At 39.9% G+C, this 22044-nt stretch overlaps 1 protein-coding gene across 1 annotated transcript; it reads left to right on the top strand.

Moving 5' to 3' along the window:
* Nucleotides 1–1109: 1109 nt before the first annotated feature.
* NAA30 (N-alpha-acetyltransferase 30, NatC catalytic subunit) lies at nucleotides 1110–21001 on the top strand. Its single transcript, XM_084768035.1, has 5 exons — nucleotides 1110–1323; nucleotides 1587–2379; nucleotides 7246–7369; nucleotides 9721–9776; nucleotides 17622–21001. The coding sequence occupies exons 2-5, from the start codon at nucleotides 1588–1590 to the stop codon at nucleotides 17757–17759; spliced, it is 1110 nt and encodes a 369-aa protein (XP_084624161.1). The 5' UTR covers nucleotides 1110–1323; nucleotide 1587; the 3' UTR covers nucleotides 17760–21001.
* Nucleotides 21002–22044: the final 1043 nt, after the last annotated feature.

The following is a 22044-nucleotide window of genomic DNA, read 5'->3' as shown; positions in this document are numbered from 1 at the left end:
TTTTTGCCTCATGCAAACTAGGGTTGTAGACATGTGCTGACTACTGCAGCTCACTTTTTAAAGATTATGGCACAAAGTTGCAAACACCTTCTGCCACAGAAGCCTACCCTTGCAAACATTAATCTTGGGCATACGTGACTAGCTCTATAAGCGATCTTAAATAAAACCATTTTAATATATTTTATTTAGATTTTCGAGACAGGGTTTCTTTGTGTAGCCTTGGCTGTCCCGCTTTGTAAACCAGACAGGCTTCGAACTCACTGAGATCTGCCTGAGTCTGCCTCCTGAGTGCTGTGATGCCCTTGGACCTGGGATTAAGGACAGTTGTGAACTGCCACATGGGTGCTGGGAATGCAACCCTAGCAGCAGGTGTTCCTAACTGCCAACTCACCTCTCCAGCTCCCACAAACAACTTAAAACAAATAACTTGGTGCATGTGAGTTATTTAAGCAACTCTCAGCTCAGATATGCAGAAAACCTCCAGCTGTGGACTAGAGACAGAGGTAAGGCACGTGCTGAGGCTCTAGTCTACACCTGCTTAGCATGTCACTCGGGGAGCACGCAGAGAACTCTTCCCAGGATTACAGTCACAAATTAGGAGCCTTCTTAGCCGCCACCGCTTCTGTCACTTTCCCCCGGCTGTGCCTGTGGCTGTCCAGCACCTGTTGGTCACATTTCTGCCTTCAATTTTCCAGGATGGAGGAATGGAAGACTACAAGCCGTTCTTTTGTCCCAACCGGGAAATGAGGTTCTTTCGTCCTGCAAAATGCTATCTCCACAGCTCATTGCTTTTACATCTTCTCTATTTCGCCGTCCACTCCGGGGCTTGCTGCCCCCGTGGCCGCTGCTCGCTGCTCCCTGGCCCAGGCGCGAGAGGTGAGAACAAAAGTTGTAACAGCGCAGCTGAGAAAAGGCACCAGGCACGCGTGGCCAACAGCCTGCAGCACTTGCGTGTACCTCGCCCTGGCCGCCCCAGGAGGCTGCCGGCCGACTTCCGCTCGCTGGGAACCTCAGGAGCCCCGCCCCCGGCGCGCGGCCTCCCGGAAGCCCTCCGGAGACACCTCGGGCCCCGCCCCTGCACAGGTCACCTCCCTCCACGCCCCCTTTTCTGTCCCGGCAGCCGGCAGGCAGGGAAGTGTCGTAAAGCTTGGCCCAGGAAACTTTACCCGGGGTAACAGGCGATGCGCTTTACGGCGGCGGCGGCGGCCGGGTGAGAGGCTCGGCGGCGGCGGCGGAGCGGCCGCAGCGGCGGAGCGGCGGCGGCTGCGGCGGTGGCCGAGGGAGAGGAGCGGCGGCAACGGCGGCGGGGAGCGGCGGCGCGGGGTGAGCCGCGAGGAGGGGCGGGTGGGAGGCGGTGACACGGCCGGCGGCGGGGCTCGGGCGGCCGGGGACGGTGGCCGGCACGGCGGCGCGGCGGGCGTGGGGGCGGCGCGGCGTTGGGGGACACTCGGCGAGGGACGGTTTCTGCCTTTGTTCCCCCCCCACCCCAACCCCCGCCTGGGCCGCCCCCCGGCCCGCCAGTCCGCACTGCCTGGCGCCGGTCGGCCGCCTCTCATGGCCTCCTCTCTCGGCTGTGTCGCTTCTAGGATGGCGGAGGTACCGCCTGGGCCTAGCAGCCTCCTCCCACCACCAGCGCCTGCGGCCCCAGCGGCGGCCGAGCCCCGCTGTCCGTTCCCGGCGGGGGCCGCGCTCGCTTGCTGCAGCGAGGACGAGGAGGACGACGAGGAGCACGAAGGCGGCTGCGGGAGCCCAGCGGGCAGCGAGGCGGCGACCACGGCCAAGGCGCGTTCTTGCCTTCGCTGCCCGCAGCTGCCTCCGGAGCAGCAGCAGCAGCAGCAGCAGCAGCAGCAGCAGCAGCAGCAGCAGCAGCAGCTCAACGGATTGATCGGCCCAGAACTGCGACACCTCCGGGCCGCGGCGACCCTCAAGAGTAAGGTTCTGTGTGCAGCGGAGGCGGCTGCCCCCGACGGGGTCCCCAAAGTGACTGCCACAAAAGGAGCCGCCAGGGGACACCCCGAGGAGAGACCGCCCCACTCGGTCCCCAACAATGCTAGAACTGCACTCCCCGGCCGGCCAGAGGCAGCAGCAGCAGCGGCAGCAGCGGCGGCCCGCAATGGACTGGTGGAGGGCAACGAGCAGGATGGGGAGGACGAGCAGGTGCGGCTGCTGTCTTCGTCTCTGACCGCCGGCTGCAGTTTAAGGAGCTCCCTGGTCAGGGAAGCCGAGCCCGGGGAGGATCGGACGATACGATATGTCCGATATGAATCCGAGCTCCAAATGCCTGATATCATGAGACTGATCACCAAAGATCTGTCTGAACCCTACTCCATTTATACGTATAGATATTTTATCCACAACTGGCCACAGCTGTGTTTCTTGGTAAGTGGATGGAGCGAGAACAGGGTGAGCCCAGCCGAGATCCAGGCCACTTGGGGCAGGGAGTGTGTTAAGGGCCCGGTGTGTGGCGCTGGATGTTATCCTTCATTTTCATAGTGCCTTACAGATGGGAAACGCGAAAGGGCGCACTTTGCTAGTTAATTAATGGAACTGTGTGGAAGGTAAGAGCTCATGATCTGGGTTGACTTGGTACTGATGTAACAAGCAGCCACCCTGTGCGAAGCGTGTTTCACCTGGGGGAGTGGCTTATGTCCTGTTTACATTAGCTTCTAATCGAGTTTAACCCTCCTCATCCTCAGAGCACCAAGCAGCGATTTAATTGGAACATGGTTCTGTTCCCACCCAGGCCTTAGTAATAACTAAGTTACAGCCATCGTCAGGGAAGACTGACTGTGTGTGGGAAACATGTTCTGTGAAGATGGTTGTCAGTAAACTTGACGCGGGCCACATTGGAGAAGGAAGTTCATTGATTTTGGACATTGTTTCCTTCAGTAGGACGGCTAATAGTTGTAGTCAGCCTGCTTTCAGGTGTGCCATTGCAGAAGGTGTCACTAACACTTCCGGTGGCCGAGAAGCCCATGAAACTTGAACAGAAGGCCCTTTTCTGGGACATAGGAAACTTAAGTATGAAACTGTTCAAAAAGCCTAAAAACGGGTACCATTGGTTTGTGTGGCGTGTAGCCGACAGAAGTGTTTTTTGTTTTTTGTTACTTTGGTTTTTTTTATTATTACCTATTTGTAAACCAAACAGATTTGTCTATTGGCTAAGATGAATAATGAAGTTTGCATTTCCAGCGCGATAATGTACCAACAGTTACCCGGTTTCAGTCTGTAGGAAACCTCGGATACTGTTAGACTTGAGGTGTAAGCTCTGTGCCATGAACTCAGCACATGCTTTCACTAACATTTACTAAACGCAGCATACTTTTTAAGAGGGTGAAGCTCCCACTATTACCTAGTCTTTTAACCTTGGCTTCACTCAGTATTCCTTGCAGTATGTGTGACAGGACTCCAAAGACTTGTGGTTGCTTCCACAGCTTGGTGGTAATCCAGAAAAACTCCTGGATATCATAGATCTTCGTAGTTTGCTAGTTTCCATGCTTATTATACTTAAACTTTATTTTAGAGCATTTGCTTAAATTTTAGGTGCTATTATGTATTTTGTATTGCAGAATGTATGTATGTGTATGTGTGTGTGTGTGTGTGTGTGTGTGTGTGTGTGTGTGTGTGTGTGGTCATTCCCCCCTCAGGATTTTTAGCATTGTATTAGTTCTGCTGGACATGGTGGCACACACCTTTAACCCCAGCACTTGGGAGAAGGATCTCTGAGTTCAAGGTCAGCCTGGTCCACATAGTGAGTTCCAGGACAGCCAGGGGTGTGTAGAGACCCTGACTCAAAAAACAAAAATAATACTTCTAAGACATGTTAGTGTCAGTGAGTATGGGGCAGTTCTTAGAACACTTAGAAATGTCACCAAATGCTATTCCTCAGAATTGTGGGTTGATTTAATTGTAAGGTAAGCCACAAAAGTGTATAATGGAGCCACATTTTAAATTGAAATGGAGCTGAGGATGTGCCTCTGTGGTAGTGGGCTTGAGTCACGTTTTATCTAGGCCTCTGTTTTTCTGGCATTTTAGACTATGGTAAACTTGAGTCTTATGTAGACCCCTCTTAATTAACCAGTTAATTTGTACTTCAGCCTTTACTAGCCAAAGTTTAACATTAAATTACGAATATCTAGAAGTTGAAGTGTGTACAATTAGCTTGCGTCTAAGGTTTCTCATAGGAAAGTGTGGAATATGAATCTGCAGACAGTGAACAATAAGACTAGTTATAAAGAAGCAATTTACAACTAGGTCTTTCACATTGGTATGCTTTTCAAATTGAATTTTTATAAATAAAACATGTTCGTTTCAAATAATATCTGAAAGGACAACCCTAGAGATAAGATAGACGCACCTTATTCTTTTTTTAAAAGGAAATAAAAAACATGGTGATGTATAATGTTCAGATCTCTAGCTATTAGTAGCAGAGAGGTAAAAGGTAGAATCCAGGTCTCCTGACCTCTCATGATGACAAATAAGAGGAGCCATGACATACTCTTGAGTTATGTATGTTATGAGACTTATCATAGCACAGAGTTGTCTCCACCAGGGACAGCTGTCCTTACATGCCTCCATCTCAGGATTAGAATGTCCGGAATGCCCCCAGGTTCCAGGGATAATATGTAGTAGACCAGAGTATGTGAGGTTGAACCTTAAAAATTGCTTATACTTGATTGACTCAAAAACAAGTTTCTTAAAATTCTTCCTAATATTTGTAACACTTTGGAAAATAGAAGCCAGTACAAATATGAGTCACTGTCAATTACCATAAACTTTACCCCTTTATAGTTAATAGAATTTTCAGTGTCAGAGTTTTTAGAAGTTCTTAAATTTACAACTAGCAATGTCATAGTATTTCCATTTATTTGTTCTAAATTTAACTTTTCTGGTGTCCTCCAGTGTTCTCTTTGTAGTGTTCTGGAATTTGGGAATCTGTATTTTGCACATACACATTTTTCATAGTTTTATAGACTTGACAGGCTTTTAGCCTTGTAAAGTTAAAACAGGTATTTGCCACTTCGCGAGTTTAGAAAACACACCTAGTAATATGCTTCAAAATGTGTGCAGCAGCTTTTGTTTATAAAAAGCAACAAGTAATTTAGTGATTATTGTAAATGTTGATAAGTAGTTTATTAGGAAAAATTGTAATATTAATTTTCATAATGAGCAAGTCATATATTAGGTTTTTATTTTTAGATAATATGTACAACTTGATTTAAACATCCCATGTTTTTAAATTAAGGAAGTAATGCAGTCTCAAGAATGAATTAACATATTTTGTTTGTAAGTTAATTATAACAATAAATTAATAATAACATAATGTTTTCTTTGGTAAGTTACATGGTCAGAGGACAAATATTTGAAATTCCGGGGCAGTTTGAAAGTGTTGTCTAGCTATATTTAGTCATTTTAGCTTTTTTATTGAATGTTTTTTATTAATTGTAAGATTTACATGTGTTTCCGTTTCACATGAGGCTAGCGTATTAGGTCAGGGCAGTTTTTTTTCTGGCTATATGTACACACACACACAGAGACACACACATATATACATACACACACATATATGTGTATGTGTGTGTATGTATATGTGTGTGTGTGTGTATCACATATATTTGACAGTCCAAATCAGAAAATGATAATAGCATGGCTGGGCATGTAGCTTAGTGATGCATGTTATTGGCCCTTCCTGGATTCAATCCTCAGCTGTCAAAATTGTTAATTTAGATAATATTTGTCTCTGTTTCAGTACAAAAAGAAATTAAATTAATTTTTTTTGTGAATTAAATTGATATGTTATGAATGAGGGAAAAATGGAAATAATAATTGTAAGGTTTTTGGGGCCCAGAATAATTATGGAATATGATACAATGGGGTGAACTGTTATTGGTTAATGAGTTTAATATTCCTTCAAAAGATTTTTTTAACCTAGTTCAGGTTTATGTGAAATGGATTAAAATTATCTTGTGTACAAAGATTTTTCCACAGTTTATGTGAAAAGGAATTTGAGAAAATTTATTAAGTAATAGACTACAAAATGTTACAACTAATTCAAATTAAAATAGATATTAAGTGTATGCTAGACTTTGCTTACTAATTTTTTGACCAGTTCCTGGTGGTGTTGAAATTGGTATTTCTGGAAAGTTAATTTACAAGACAAATATTGCTTGCTGAGATATTATCTTATTTATATTTCTCAGGATACACTATTAGGACTTTTTAGCAGTTTTGAAATATTTGAAAACATTTGCATTGGTAACACTGTTCTATCAAATACTGTTATCGGCATTATTTAACATTTAGCCTTTAACACTCTGATAACCTGATAGTTTCATTAAAATATAAATAAGCTATAGTATTTTATTACAGTAATGTAAAGATTGGAAGCGTACGTGTGTGTGTGTGTGTGTGTGTGTGTGTGTGTGTGTGTGTGTACGTATGTACACGTGTGTACTTGAGACAGGATCTTGCTGTGTAGAGCAAGCTGGCCTTGAACTTAGGATCCTTCTGACTCAGATGCTTCCACTTTAGCCTACTGAGTGAACGCTATTGAATTTCTGGAAGCTTTATGATTATGACTCAGATTTTCTAGAATATCCTGCAAATGAGACCATCCTGTGTTTAGTGACTGTAGAGCTAAAGCACCATTTGAGTGGGATTAAGTAATACCTTCTAAACTGCTTTTTCTGGGGAAAAAAAAATCTTTGGTACTTTTTTCTTGATCAAAGTTAACTGTCAGGTGTAATTTTCAGTTATATTATGTATTATATTTCTCTTTCATTGAATATTATTAAATGTTGTAATAATCTGCTGATGGGTATCTTGTACACTATTTTATTGTATGCTAATAAGTAGACTTTTCTTTAAAATAATTTGTTCACTTACTCCTTCTTTCCAAAATGTAAACAGGTTTTTATTGCAAATTATTTTAATTATAAGCACTTTATGTGTAGTCTGTAAAAGTTCTTGAGTGTTTACCTTATAGAAATCTTGTCTCCCTGGCCTGAAGGATTAATAAGCATTAAAAGAAAAATCATGTTCTGAAGAAAGTTTGAATTTTAGAAGCAGTAATATTTGAAGAGTTTGAGATTCAGCTTTCTGAAACTTTCTGTGATTGCTGTCTTGTTGTGGAGTTTTCCTGATCTCTCAAAAATGCTGACCAAGGGTCAGTTGCTGTTTTTCCCTTGGTAATTTTGCAGTACCTGATGGCAATGTGTGCTTCATAACTGTTTGTTTATTTTCAAGGCCATGGTAGGGGAGGAGTGTGTAGGTGCCATCGTTTGCAAGTTGGATATGCACAAAAAGATGTTCCGCAGAGGTTATATAGCCATGTTAGCCGTGGATTCCAAATACAGGAGAAATGGCATTGGTAAGGAAAATGTTATTTCACAAAGGCTGAATAAATTATTTTCATTTTTGTGTTTTGAAACAAAAAATTTAAATGTCAATATGGAGGACTAAACTTAAAGGTAAGGGAAGAAAAGTGTTATTGTGTAAAAATTATCACTGTGTGTCTGTGTGTGCACACATGGTTACACAGGCGGCTAAGGACAGTGTTGGGAGTCGGGTCTCCTCTCACACGGGTCCTAGTGCTGAAACACAGACTATCAGGCCTTAGAGGCAAGTGCTTGTGCCTACTTGGTTATCTCTGTCCTTTAGTCTGCTTTTGTTTTTTCAACATATTTTTAAAACATCCTTGAGAAAGGTTTTATAAGTTAATGTTTTTGAGAGATTGTCTTTTTAACAAGTAGCAGGCAATTACTTTTTATCTTCAGGGTTTTTAAAGAATCAAATTCAGAATACTTTGTATTATACTTTTGTACCGGAGGAAATGGTCCTGTTTTTATAGAGTTATGAGGGCATTTTATATCAGCGACTAGTGTCAAGTTCAGTGGACTTTAACCAAGCTAAATTTATGGAGTAATTGTTATTATTAGCTAATGCTAATCATAAAGCTTGTGGTAATTTGAGGGCCCTGAAGAAGGTAATTATCACTTTCTACTCTGAGATTTGAGATTTGTGTTCGTAACCTTTCTTAAAAGTTGCATTCCTTAGGTTTTCTTTGTCTTTGTTTTGTTTTACTTGTTGTTTGTTTTGTTTTGTTTTAAATGTTTCTGTGTCTGTGTGCATGTGGTAAAGTGCAGGAGTGGAGGTCAGAGAACAACTTTTGGAGTCTTCTACTTTGTGGGTCCCAGGGCCCCTGAGTTTGATCCCCTGCCGAGCCATCTCTGGGTCAACTGTATAATGTTTTTTATCTGTCATCTGAATCACCCAGATGGTTTGGAAGCTGGTTGTTAGAGCCCTCCTTGAGAATCGGCCTCGCCTGGCAGGGCTGAAGCTCTCCCTGCCGACTGTTTTCTAAGCCTGCGTAGAACTGCTGGGCTAGTGTCTAGGACCTGCTGGTCCTTGTTTTCACAATGGAGAACCAGATGGAGAAGTGCTTTTGGGGACGTGTCAGTTCTGGGATGCGTTTTAGTTAAGTCAGTGTTTGTGAAATAATTATTGGTGCTGCTCCTAGTACTGTTAGTACTTTTAAAAGAATATGGATGCTACTGTCTAATACTCATATTTATGACTTTGAAAGTCAAGATCGTGTCATGAGAAATCCCTGTTAGGGTTTTATTTATTTGACACTGGGTTATAGTGCCCAATCTTTCATTAAACTACTGGGTTCAAACATATTCCTTCTAAGTGCTACTTGTTGAGCTAATTTAAGAGTTAACAGACTTTGTTTTCAGATACTGTTAACAGCTATCTACTAAAAATTTATAATGAATTTTATTTGTTTTAGAGACAACTTTGAAACTTGGCTGCTTTTGCAAGAGTTAAGGACACAGGAGAAACAGTAGTATTCTTGATCAGCAAGTTCCAGTGGTAGAAACCATTGTTTTAAGGTCACATCCTAGCTTAGCCTTGTTATGAGATGTGTACACACTCACATGCCTGGTTTGAAAAGGAAGAGATTGTAAAAATAAACTTTGTCTTCTTTTGAGACAGGTTCTCACTATGTAGCCTTGGCTGGCCAAGAACTCTGTGTAGACTAAGTAGGCCTTTAACTCACAGAGGCCCATCTACCTTGCCTCCCATAATTTGTCCTTCTTAATATCAGATTTGGCAGTAATTATTTCTTTTAATATGTCAGATATATATGACTGAAGTGTGACAAACTTTTCTAGACATTTACAGACATACCACCCACATCAATGAGAGTGCCTGGCTTTGTTTTGCCAGGCTTACTAAATTTTATTGCAACTGCTTTTGTCTTGGTCCCCTGTGGGCTAAGCAGTTTTTGTTATGTTGTCTAGTGCCTTGTGTCCAGAGATTTGGATAACATTCAGCTAAATCAGCTCAGGTCATTCAGTAACTTCTTGCTAGCTAATAAAATTCTGGGTTACTCTTATCTTCCCTTTTCCTTCTTACTTTTTCTAATATTTTGTAACAATAAAACACATTCGTGCTTGGAGCTAATAATTACACCTGAGAAAAAGGGATATATCAGGAGGTAGGTCTTCCCAGGGCAGCCTTACTGCTCTGTGACGGTTCCCTGGGCGTCTCCCAGCTGATATGTGGTTTATTTTTCACTTAGAGATGATCATTCTATCTACATTCAAGATAAAACCTAATATTTGACATTTCTTTGCAGTTATGATTATCATAATTTAGATTCTTTAAGAAATTAATTATATTTTTCCTTCATTAATACTCAGATCTATATTCTAGGTACTAACTTGGTAAAGAAAGCTATATATGCCATGGTTGAAGGAGACTGTGATGAGGTGAGTCTTTAAAAGTGTTTAATCCTGTTATCCTGGGCCGGATTTTACTGGATGGATTTTTACAACCTCCTATAGTAATAATACCAAAAGTTTAAATGCAGATGTGGAGAAAATGTTATTTTGTTTAGAAGCAACAAATTGTGATCTAGAGTAAATTTTAAGATAATGGACTTGAATTTATTTAGAATACGGAGTGAAATCTAAACACATTAGTAAGATTCAAAAGTCATTTAAGTTTTTTTTTTTAAGTGAAAACTAAACCTGTATGGAGGACTTTTCACTCTAGGAAACTGTCTCTAATTGTTAAGTAATGAACAGCTTATTTGCATATTAACATAAGAACACATCTCTCTTCATCTTGCCATCTGTAAGTTCTTTATTCCTAAAGCACTTATGCGAAGTAAACACTGGGGATAACTGACGTGTTAGCATTGTACAGTGTGAGTGGGGACATATATATATATATTTTTTTTTTTTTGTTGTTGTTGTTGTTGTTGTTTTTCAAAACAGGGTTTCTCTGTGTAGTCTTGGCTGTCCTGGACTCACTTTGTAGACTAGGCTGGCCTCGAATTTACAGTGATCCGCCTGCCTCTGCCTCCTGAGTGCTGGGATTAAAGGCGTGCGCCACCACCACCTGGCTGAGTGGGGACAATTTTAGCCTAGAGGATAGATGTCTGTCTTACAGCATGACAACTAAAAATTGTTATTGTATTAATTTAGGAAAAACACAAATGACAATTATCTTTTGAAAAAAGTTACCTTTTTAGTCTTTTGAGACAGCCTTAGTATGTAGCCCTGCTGGCCTGGAAATCACTATGCTGCCCAAGCTTGTCTTGCCTCAGCCTCTCAAATGCTGGGATTAGAGGCTTGTACCACAGTTGTCAGATACACCAAATTTGGTAATTTATTTTCTTTGACCTTAATAAGTGTTTTGATAACTTTGTTTTGTTTTTGATTTTTGAGACAGGGTTTCTCTGTGTAGCCTTGGCTGTCCTAGACTCCTTTTGTATACCAGGCTGGCCTAGAACTCACAGAGATCTCCTGCCTCTGCCTCCCAGAGTGCTGGGATTACAGGTGTGTGCCAACCCGCCCAGTTTGATAACTTTTTAAAGTGGAGGATTTTTGTTTTATTTTGTTGTATGAGACAAGGTCTCTATTTCAAGCTGGCCTTAAACTTGATATTCTCTTGCCTCAGTTTCCAAAATACCAGGCTTATAGAAGTGTGTCCTAACAAAGTGGAATTTTTTTTTTGCGTAAAATTTATAGTAAGTTAAAATAAGAGTGTGCACGCACACACGCACACACACCTTGTGTTTACATAGTTCCTCCTACCGTCTTGTTCCTCAACTTTGTCCTTTCTACTGAAAGGTGGTTATCTATCTACTTTCAAATTTTTATTTTCATGCAGATACAATAACTTTGTTGATTTTACAAAGTTGCTTAGGAGTTTGGAAAAATCTTTGAGTTGATAGACTATATTTTGATCTGCTACTGAGAATTATTTCTTGTGAACAGAGATGCTTAGGGCCAGGAACTACATTGTTTCTGGGATTAAGCTTTTCATGAGTTAATATTAGTCCTTGCCTCTGAGGCAAGATATGTACCTGCTGATTAAGTGTTGAAATAATACTAGCTTTTCTTCAAAGCTTCTAAGATAGGATTTGGAGATTTTGGAAATACGGTGTTACTCTATGGTTAAACCTTAATTTTATAATGTATTTTAGCATTGAATGCTGTTTATTTATCTATTTAATGTGTGTGGGTGTGTGTATTTATGTATGTGTGTGTATATGTGCATGTAAAGGCCAGAGGTTGACATTGATTGTCTTCCTTAATCAATTTCCACCTTGAATTTTGAGATAGGGTCTTATTGAACCTAGACCTCTTCAGTTCAGCTGACCTTAGTAGCAGGCACCTTCCTTATTTCACTAAGCCATCTCACTGCTCCATACTATAAGTATCTTGAGTGAATGAATGGTTTGGCTCTTTTAAAGAACTCAGTATGAGAAACCTTAATTTCTTCTGCCTCTTCTGTGGCTGTCACTTTGTGTGGAGTTATGTTAATTCTGCTTTTGACTCTTGTTGTCAGGAACAATAGTTACTCTTTTCATTCATCAGCTACCTAGTCAAGGTCCAAAGGGAGCCAGATAACAGTGGGCACAGCCTGCTCTCGATGGGCTTCCAGACTACATGATTAAAAAATGCTGTCTAAATCGTGCCAGTTTGGCTTATCCTCATAATGGTTTATTGCTAGGAGAATTCACTGTAATTGTATTTCTCTGTTAAAGAGAATCAAACTCATTAAACTTCCTTTAAAAAATTGTGTGTGTGTGTTGTGTGCGTGTGTGCATGCATGCGTGCAGTGTCTGCCTGCCTGCCTCCTGGCTGGTGAGCCAGCCAACTAGCCAACTAACTAACCATGTACAGGTGCTGAGGAAGCCAAAACAGCAGGCCCCTTAGAACTTGAATTACAGATAGTTGTGAGCTGTTTGATACTGGTTCTGGGAACTGAATTGGGGTCCTCTGTGAGAGCAGAGCAGTACATGCTCTTAATCACTGAGCCATTTCTCTAGCCCCTAATAGCTTCTTTAGGCTCAAAAGCCCAGAATTAATTTTTGGTTTCTTATGTCATGTTTCTGCGTAAAGTAAAAGAGAAGCTTTGTAGTAAATTTCCAGTGTGAACCTAGATTTAAAAAAATATGTTTATAAGAGTTAAAGTGATAAAATGCTGCAAAACAGTTACTTTTTTCTTAGCATATTCTACTATATGCTAAAGAAGTAATTGAGTGTACTAAGAAAATCTTTACATTTTAATTAGAGTAGGCATTGTGTAATTTTTTTCTGTATAATTGGGCTTAATTAATTTATTAGGATGGTAACAAGCCAGAATTCAGATCTATTTTTTTGAAGATTTTATTTTGTTTTTTGTGTATGTATGTGGTTATGCCATGTGTGTCTTAGGAAGCCAGAAGAATGACTCTGGGTCCTCTAGAGAGCTGCAAGTGTTCCTAACTGCTGAGCCATCCCTCCTGCCCTAGAATTCATTTGTTAACCACACTTAAGTTCTATATGTGTAGCTGTAGTTACCCTTATATGCATTTAGAACAGCGGTCCTTAACCTATAGGTTGCGACCCATTTGGAGTTGAATGACCATTTCACAGGAGCCCTATATCGGATATCCTGCCTATCAGATGTTTACATTATGATTTATAACAGCAAAGTTACAGTTATGAAGGAGCATTGGAAACAGTTTTATGGTTGGGGGTTACCACAGCATGACAACTGTATTAAAGGGCCATAGCATTAGGAAGGTTGAGAACCACTGGTTTAGAGTATATTAGGTTGCTAGTGATTAATGAAACTGGACTTAGATCATCTTGCCCAAGTGATTAGAACTTCGTTCACTGCTTCATCTTCCCTTTGAAAATAATGGGGAGGACTGGAGCTTGGGTACTGTGAAGTTCCAGCTTATACTTGAACTCCAATTTGTCCTTGCTTTCTTAAAGATATATAAGCCTTTCGTTTTTATGTACATCTGCACACCAGCAGAGGACATTGGCCTGGGACTACAGCTGTAGATGGTTGTGAGCCGCCAAGTGGGTACTGGGAATTGAATTTAGAATCTTTGGAAGAATAGCCAGTGCTCTCAGCCAATGATCTCTCCATCCCCATGACTGGTTTTCTTCCTTCCTTCCTTTCTTTCTTTCTTTCTTTCTTTCTTTCTTTCTTTCTTTCTTTCTTTCTTTCTTTGTATACAGTGCTCTGCCTGCATGTATACCTGCAGGCCAAAAGAGGCCATCAGACCACATTATGTATGGTTGTGAGCCACCATATGGTTGCTGGGAATTGAACTCAGGACTTCTGGAAGAGCAGCCAGTGCTCTTAACCTTTGAGCCATCTCTCCAGCCCCCTACTAACTGGTGTTCTTGAGTTTCATTAATCTGTAAAGTATGGATCAAGGTTCTCAACCTTCCAATTGCTGCAACCTTTTACTACAGTTCCTTGTGTTTGGTGACCCCTCCAACCATAAATTATTTTCATTGCTACTTCATAATTAATTTTGCTACTGTTTTGGATCATTATTAAATACTTTTGGAGATAAGAGGTTTGTCAAAGGAGTTGTGACCCTCAGATTGAGAACCACTGATATAGATAACCATGTCTGTTTCTTGAGGTTGCTGTTTAAATATAGGTATCCTTTAAATTTTTTTCACTATTACTGTGAAATACGTTAGTAATTTTGCATTGTGGCAACATTAGATTTTTTTTCAAGTTAAATTGCCCTTTATTAATAGTTGTAATTAGATGTTCACCTAATAACAAGAATTTTCCAAGAGAATTATTCAGATTTGAAAACTTGTTCTAGTATGGCATTCATTATTAAAACTTAAATTTTGTTTGTTTGTTCATGGCAAGTTTTCACTATGTAGTTTTGGCTAGCTCAATGCTTGTAGAGATAAATCTCTTTCTTCTGCTAGGATTAAAGGTGTATCTCACCATACTTGCCGTATAGCTTCTGTGTTGTTTGTTTTTTTAATTTTTAAATAAATCAATTTGCTTTCTTCATGATTTGTATGTAAGTCTCCCTAGAAACATTTCCACTTGATTTTGTAATTTTAAAACTTTGGGTTTAGCATGTGATTTAATTTTATTAGTTACTTGCATAGGCCTTTGGATGCTGCTTTCTCTTCAAGTTGTCTGGTCGTCTGCAAACGAGTTAATACTTTCAGTGCATGTGCGATGTATGTCATATGACGAAAGGCACTAAGGGCTCTTTTAACAAAGAGGGGAGCATTCTGTGTGTCAGGCAGGGTTAGCTGCAGAGGAGGCAGCTGGAAGGTGTGCAGTGAGCCCCACCTTCCCTTAGCTCGCTGACTAGTGATGTAGTTAGCAGGCCTTGGAGTGTGCCATAGGGGCAGCGCATAGGAGAGCGCAGTGCACTAGTGATGTAGTTAGCAGGCCTTGGAGTGTGCCACAGGGGCAGTGCATAGGAGAGCGCAGTGCACTAGTGATGTAGTTAGCAGGCCTTGGAGTGTGCCACAGGGGCAGCGCATAGGAGAGCGCAGTGCACTGACTGTTAGCAACCAGGCCAGAACCAGGAGGGCAGGAGACTGCTCTTCAGACCTAACCTAGAAAATGTATCCAACTTGTGTTTCAGAACAGCTGTGAGTTTGGCCGAACATGTTTGTAGATGGTGTCATATGGCATTGTTAAAAGCTTGGGCGTCTAAAGAAGGTGGAATAGATTGTGGTTATTTCCACTGACCGTTTAATGCTGGACATGGAGGAGGAGGAGGAGGAGGAGGAGGAGGAGGAGGAGGAGAAGATTAGAGTGAAACTGGCGATGCACATGAAAGCCGTATCTTGAAGGGCCGTTTGTGTTTTTAGATAATTTTTAGATCATTAAGTTTATTTTAAGGACAGAGTTAGTAAGTTATTTTAGTTACGAAATTAATGAGAGGATCACTTGTAGAAAATGGGAGATTTTTTGGACTGTTGGCATTTTAGGGTACTGTCTGAGTGGAATAAAATTAAGAGGACCACTTTGTGGGAGAATTTACGAGGGAGAATTGACAGTGCTCAGTGCTTGGATGGGTCTAGGAGAGTGGAGAGCGAAGAGTTCAAGACTTCTGCGCTTCAGGGTGAGGAACTGGGTGGTCGGATGGAGGGACCCTTCACTGAGATGCAGAATTGTGCAGGTCCTAGTGGTTTGGGGTATAGCAAATTAAGGTGCTATCTTTTCTCTCTGTCTTCCTCAGCATAGAACAGGAAGATCCTCGTGTGCTTTATAGGCGCTTTGCTGTGATTTTGTTTAGTTTTACTTTGCCAACACCCTACCAGGAACTGTGGCTCAGTGTGTTGATAGTTCTCAGTGACACAGGTGAGAATCAGTAGAAAAGACAAATAGAGCAGCACTTACAGAAGTTGAGAAGGAGGAGAAATAAGAAATAAGGAGGGCACATAATTTCCAAAGTATCAGCTCTAAATTGTTCAGTGATACTCCAAAACACTCAAATGGAACCTAACGCTCTGTGATCCTCTGGTAAGTTTTGGTCTGAGAAATATCTAGACTGCTGGTTCTCAGTGATATCCATTTCACCTGCTAGTTTGTTTAAAATTCAAAATCTTGGGTCCTGTGCTAAGTGCGCGCACGTGTGTGTGTGTGTGTGTGTGTGTGTGTGTGTGTGTGTGTGTGAGAGAGAGAGAGAGAGAGAGAGGGAGAGAGAGAGAGAGAGAGAGAGAGAATTATATGCATACAAGTTGGAAGTCTGAGATGAACAGTGGGTATCTTCTTCACTTGTTCTCGTCATTTTTTCACCCCCTTATTTTTCTTAATTATTATTGTGTGTGTATGTATTATGTTGTGTGAGTACGTATGCCATTGCATCCATGTAGAGCTCAGATAGCTTTGTAGAGTCAGTTCTAATACCATTATGTGAGATCTCCAGTGAAGCTCAGGCTGCCAGGCTTGCTCTGCCACACCTTCACCTGCTTAGCCAGCCCCAGCTCTTATTTTTTTGGTGCAGGGTCTCCTCATCTAACCTGTAGCTTGCTGATATGGCTATAGACTGGCCAGTGACCTCCGTGGATCTGCTTGCCTCCACTCAACCTCACCTCTGACTTTAAATGGGTTGTGCAGCACGTCGTTTACCCTTCCCAGCCCTCAGCAATCTTGTAACCATCCTCGAGGAGACTGATGTACCCTAATGTTTAAATTCTCTTGGTCTAAGTTTAACAAAAGTTTTTTTCTGCAAAAGGCCAGATACTAAATATTTGAAGTTTTGCAAACCATGGGTCTTGTGACAACTGCTTATCTTTGCTCTCTGTCAAGAAAGGAAGCCATAGGCATGTGCACATGTAGGCAGAGCCATCTTCCAATAAAACTTAGCTTTTTCTTTCCTTCCCTCCTCCTTTTCCTTTCTGACCCCTCTTCCTCTTTTCCTTTTCCTTATTCCTCCTCTTTTTCCTTCCTTCTTTTTCTTCTATCTTTCTTCTTTCCTCCCCCCACCCCTGCTTTTGATGCTTTGCTGAAGATTGAATCCAAGCTCTCATGTGTGCCAGACAAGCACTCTACACTAAGCTGTATCTTAACCCATGAGGAAAATGTTACCTGTGGAAATGGACAACCTTAGAATACTTGGTTCAGTTCTGTACTTTGCAGACTAGGCTAGACTCTAGACCTGTGGTTCTCAGCTTGCGGGTTGCAACCCTTTTGGAGGGCACAGGGGTGGGGTGTGTACCTTTCACAGGGGCTGCCTAAGTCCATCTGCTTATCAGATATTGATGGTTCGTAACAGCAGCAAAATTATAATTATGAAGTAGCAATGGAAATAAATACTTTTATGATCTGCTGTCACCACATGAAAAACTAAATTAAGGGTTACAGAATTAAGGTTGAGAACCATTGTGCTAGATCAATGTGGAAGTTGCTACCAGGATAAATAATGACAGGCCAATATAACAGGAGTTAGCGGTCAGTCTTAAGTAATTTCAAGTATTGGATGGCTTTCAAAATTTTTGATTGTTGATTTTTTTCCTACTCTTTATTTATATGTCTTTATGTGTCAACTTAGATTTTACCACAGGAAAATAGTTTTGTTTTGCAGCCCAAGTCCTAAAATTTGAAACATCACAAAAACTAGGAGAAAAGTTCTCAGTGGTTTTCATGTGTCTTGACTCAAAAATAATTACTGTTACCATTTTGATATCTTTTTCTGTATACCAGTATTGTTTTATCATAACTTTTTAACAAATCAAATTTAATTTTAAAAATGTTTGATCTGATTATATACTTTGTCAGTTTTAAATTATGAAATTATAACTTAAGCTTTTCCTTTTTTGAAGGTTGTTTTGGAAACAGAAATAACAAATAAGTCTGCTTTGAAACTTTATGAAAACCTTGGTTTTGTTCGAGATAAGAGGCTGTTCAGATACTATTTAAATGGAGTTGATGCACTGCGACTTAAACTGTGGCTGCGCTGAGAGACTGACAGCAAGGAGCGGCTCCACCACATGGAAGGGACTTTTGCATGCAATGCAATTTGTGAAGAATTGCTTTGCAGGTGGATTTAGAAATTCCCATGCAGCTGTTATCTGTCAGTGTCCATTGAGTGTCGCACAATATTTGTTGCACTTTGGCATGGCGCATTTGTTCTGAATTAAATGAGATTGTTTTAAACTTCAAGAGTTCTTTTGGTACCAACAGGATGTGCCAGTTAATAGCCAAGATTTGTTCATTTGCAAAGTCTGCTGACAGTGCTATTTACATAGTGATCATTTTATGACAGAACCAGTAAGTGGGACATGATTTTTGTCCTTAAAGAAGCCAACGTAGATTGTAAAAGTCTCTTAAGTATGCTAACATTTCACACAAAACCTGCCATAGTTTTCTGAAGGGGGTGAGGGAAAAGCTTCAATTTAGGTTTTATTTTTTCAATATTAAAATTTCCATTCTTGAATATTAGTACCTCAGTGATTAGTGGATGAAGTGTAGGGTGGAATTTGTCTTACAATGAGTAAAGATGACAATTACATTGCGTCTGCCAGTGCCTGTGTAGATAAGTATTCTTGTCTTCATCTCTAGTTTTGAATGCATGCTGCCTTTTCTTTTTCTTTAATACCTTTGCAAGCAATCTTGTTTTTATTTAAATTCTAAATTTGATAATAAATTATTTCAGATTTTTTTATAATTTGGACAGTTTTTCCAGGTGAATGACAATGGTTTGCTTTAGATGTCCTTTTTTCCTTACAGTAAGAAGCTGACTCCTTGGGAAACAGAAATGGCTTACTGGGATGGAGCTGAGAATTGCAGGATTTGGATGCACTTTTTTGTTTTTGTTTTTTGAGAATGGGGACTTTTTGGAAAAGAATAGAAAATTAATGTAAATTGGTATGATTTTATTTAATCAAAATGATTGCTAAGCTGTGAAGAACAGCTTCTATAAAGTAGCTGGGGATTTTTTGTTTTGTTTTTTTAATTAATTTGAATTCACATTGCTTCCATTTCTGAAAACACTTCACTTTTGGTTCTTGATATTAGAAATGAATTTCAAGGAACATTGTATCTGTTTTAAACTGCATTTACTTTCTTTTCACCTGAGCAGATTCTTGGGGGAACCTTTGCTTTGTTTCTCCAGAAAAAAGGGAGGGATGGAAAAAAAACTTAATGAGTTCTTTGGGTTTTCTGAGCAGTCAGGTGTTTATTAGTTAAAATGAATTTTGGCTAATCAGTGTAATGTTAACAAATTTTAGCTCTTTGTTTTGAGTTGAGTCAGTAAACCTGTGATGCATAATTTATTTAAATAGAAAACCTAAGCACTCGTAAGGAAATAGATTCATTTTCTGAGAAATGTCTTATAGGAATCTGGCATTCATGTTGTTATTTTCAGTTGAATATGCTTTTCTTCTGCTCTAGTACTTGGTTTGAATTTTATTTTATGGCTGTAATTACTGTACTTTTTAAAAAACCCTACCTCCGTTAACAGTTGGTAAAGGCCCCTTTTCAGGAAAGTTTGTTGCTTCCCTCCCCCCCCCCCCCCCCCCCCGGTTTTTTGTTTTGTTTTGTTTTTAAAGGAAAGCTGCTCTTTGCTCAGTATAGTATTTTGAAAGTGAACATGGTAACAAGTACTTTTAAAATAAAGATGCACAGTTTATATTTGAAAATAAAAACTTCCTGCTGGTGGGATCATTTATAGTTCCTTATTTTTAAGAAAATGTGTCTTTCCATTTTATATTGCTCTTTAAAATTTAATGCAGAATACTGGTAATATTAAAAATGTGATGACCACATAGTTCTCAGCTTTTCTGCTGAACATTTTGAGTCTGTTTTGATCAAACTTCATGTGGCTCCAGCATTGAGAAGAATGCCAGTCATCATGATGCCCCGTTTTTGCTTTCAGTGTGGAGGAAAGTAGCTAAACAGTATACTCAACATCATGCAATTTTGTTTTGATTTGCTAGTGCATAGGTATGAATTGCTGATGAACATACATTTTCTTGAATCACTCTAGTGGGTGTATTTGTAAATGCTAGATTTATCAATTCAAAAGTTTTGTTCTTGCTAGGTTGTCAATGAAAGTATCACTACTACCCTTAACTTCAGAATTGCTGAATTAACTGAACTGATTGTCTGATGATTTGTTAACATGACCTTAACTATGTGACTGAAATATTTGATCATTACAGTACTGCTCAATAGATGGATATATGTTGAGTATCAGTGTATACTTTGATGTTTTTAATTACTTGACCTTTTTTTCCCCTAAAATTTTAACCTCTAGTTGATAACCTAGTAACAAAATTAAAACTTTCCAAGTTGAAATAATTTCAAACCTTAATTTGATATTAGGCTTTCATTTTTCTTATATCAACTTAAAGTGGTTCCATTTATAATTGACAGTGGGTTCACTTGGCTAAAACTGAGCAAAATTGGTGCAACTTTCTTTTAGTAGGGTGCTGCCTCTGTAAGACTGTACTATCCACTGACACTGGTTTGGCAGTTGATACTGCTGAACATTTAATACATGCTACCGTGAAGCTATGTATGTTAATATTGAAGAAAGCTAACAGGTATGCTACCAGTCTTGATGTATGAGCTGATTATAATTTCCCGTACATTGAGATGAAACTACTTAATAATCAAAGTCTACAGATCATAAAACACATTAGTGTTTGACATTGAAGCCAGCAAAATAAGAAAATTAGTAGTAAAATTGATTTTTAACATTTTCTGCCTCTTCTCCAAATTACCTTATACACACATGAGACAGATCTTTGTAAAGGAGTTTGTCTTGTTTGAACTCTTACCATGCCCTGTGTTAAGGTATTGACTGGGTGTGTATATTTATCATGGTGTCTAAAAATTTTCAGGTTTATCACTTCCCAGGAGCGTAGAGGAAATCAGGTTGGTAGTATACCAGTTACTTTTCAGTACACCTCTACATCACTAGGATGAGTGCTGTAATGTCCAGGGCTTTCAGGTTTGTAAAAACATAACCATAAGTTATATTGCCATCACATATGATTTGAGTATCTATGAACTATCACGTGTATCTCAAAAATATTGGACTGCTGTTTAATGACTGGGCATATTGCTGCATAATCTTCTCCTGTTGACCCCTATCCTTTTGGAGAGAGAGATTTAATGGGATTTGAAATGTGCAAGCTGTCTGAAAAAGATACAGTCAAATAAAGTATGGTTAAGTTGTGTTTGCATTTTTCTTTAAGACACAGCTGTGTGCACTCTATAATTTGGTTTCAGATAATCAAAAAGCAAAAAAAACAACAAAAACAATCAAGAGTTATTTGGAAGGAATAGTACAGTTGTTATCTCTGTACTTTGTATCCTGACCAAGTAAATTTGAAAATAAAATTACAAACTTGATTGCTAAATGTACTCAAGTTAGTCAACTGAGAGACCAGTACCAGGGAGAACATTCTTAAGCATTCATTAATTGAAAGTAGTTTACTTTTTGTCCTTGCTCCTAGCAACTTATTCCTAAGACCTTTACTATTTGTATAGTGCCTCCTTTATAAGTAATATTTTTTCCTTTTGTAAACACTAAAGTAGAGCAGGATCAAATGGGCTTTTTGACCAGTTCTTGTAAGAAACTTAAATCGGTAGTTACCCATGCTTTTATATTTGAAGGACTGATGTCAGTGGGAGGATGAGCTGAGCTGTGTGGAGTGTGGCTGCTAAGTTCTGTCACCCTCCTGGATGTCCTGTTCTTCACAGTGATGTGAAGCTTGTGACCAGGCTGTGTTCCTTGTTGCAGTGTGGAGTGTCTGACTGAGTTCATGTTGTACCTGGGTCTGAATGCTTCATAAGCTCAGTGTAAATGAGAACCAGAAATGTGATGCAGTTGGTGTCTAGACCTTGATGATATATTTTATAAACAACATTTTAAAAATACGATTTAAAAAAATCTCAGCATATAGCACAAATATAAAAGCATACATAACCACCTATTTAATTTCCTCACAAGAATTGGTCAAAAGTCAGTTTGATCCTGCTCCGTTTCAGTGTTTACAAAAGGAAACAAACAAGACCCAACAAACAACTTCTATAAGGATAAGTGCCAGAGACTGGATTCTGAGACAGTTAACACCCTTTAAGCGTTAACAACACCTGTAGCATTAGGTTCAACAGTTTTAGATTAATTTGAAATAATTTCCCTTCGAAATTAAAAAGCAGATGAGGCTAAAGGCAAATGGTAATTCCAACAACTTAGTTTATCTGTTTTCATGGACCATCGCTCCATCCTCACTG

This window comes from Acomys minous, assembly GCF_964271855.1.
Source record: "Acomys minous genome assembly, chromosome: 18".
Classification (NCBI taxonomy): Eukaryota; Metazoa; Chordata; class Mammalia; order Rodentia; family Muridae; genus Acomys; species Acomys minous.
The sequence above is the reverse complement of the archived record's forward strand: the minus strand, read 5'-3'. Positions and strand labels throughout refer to the sequence as shown.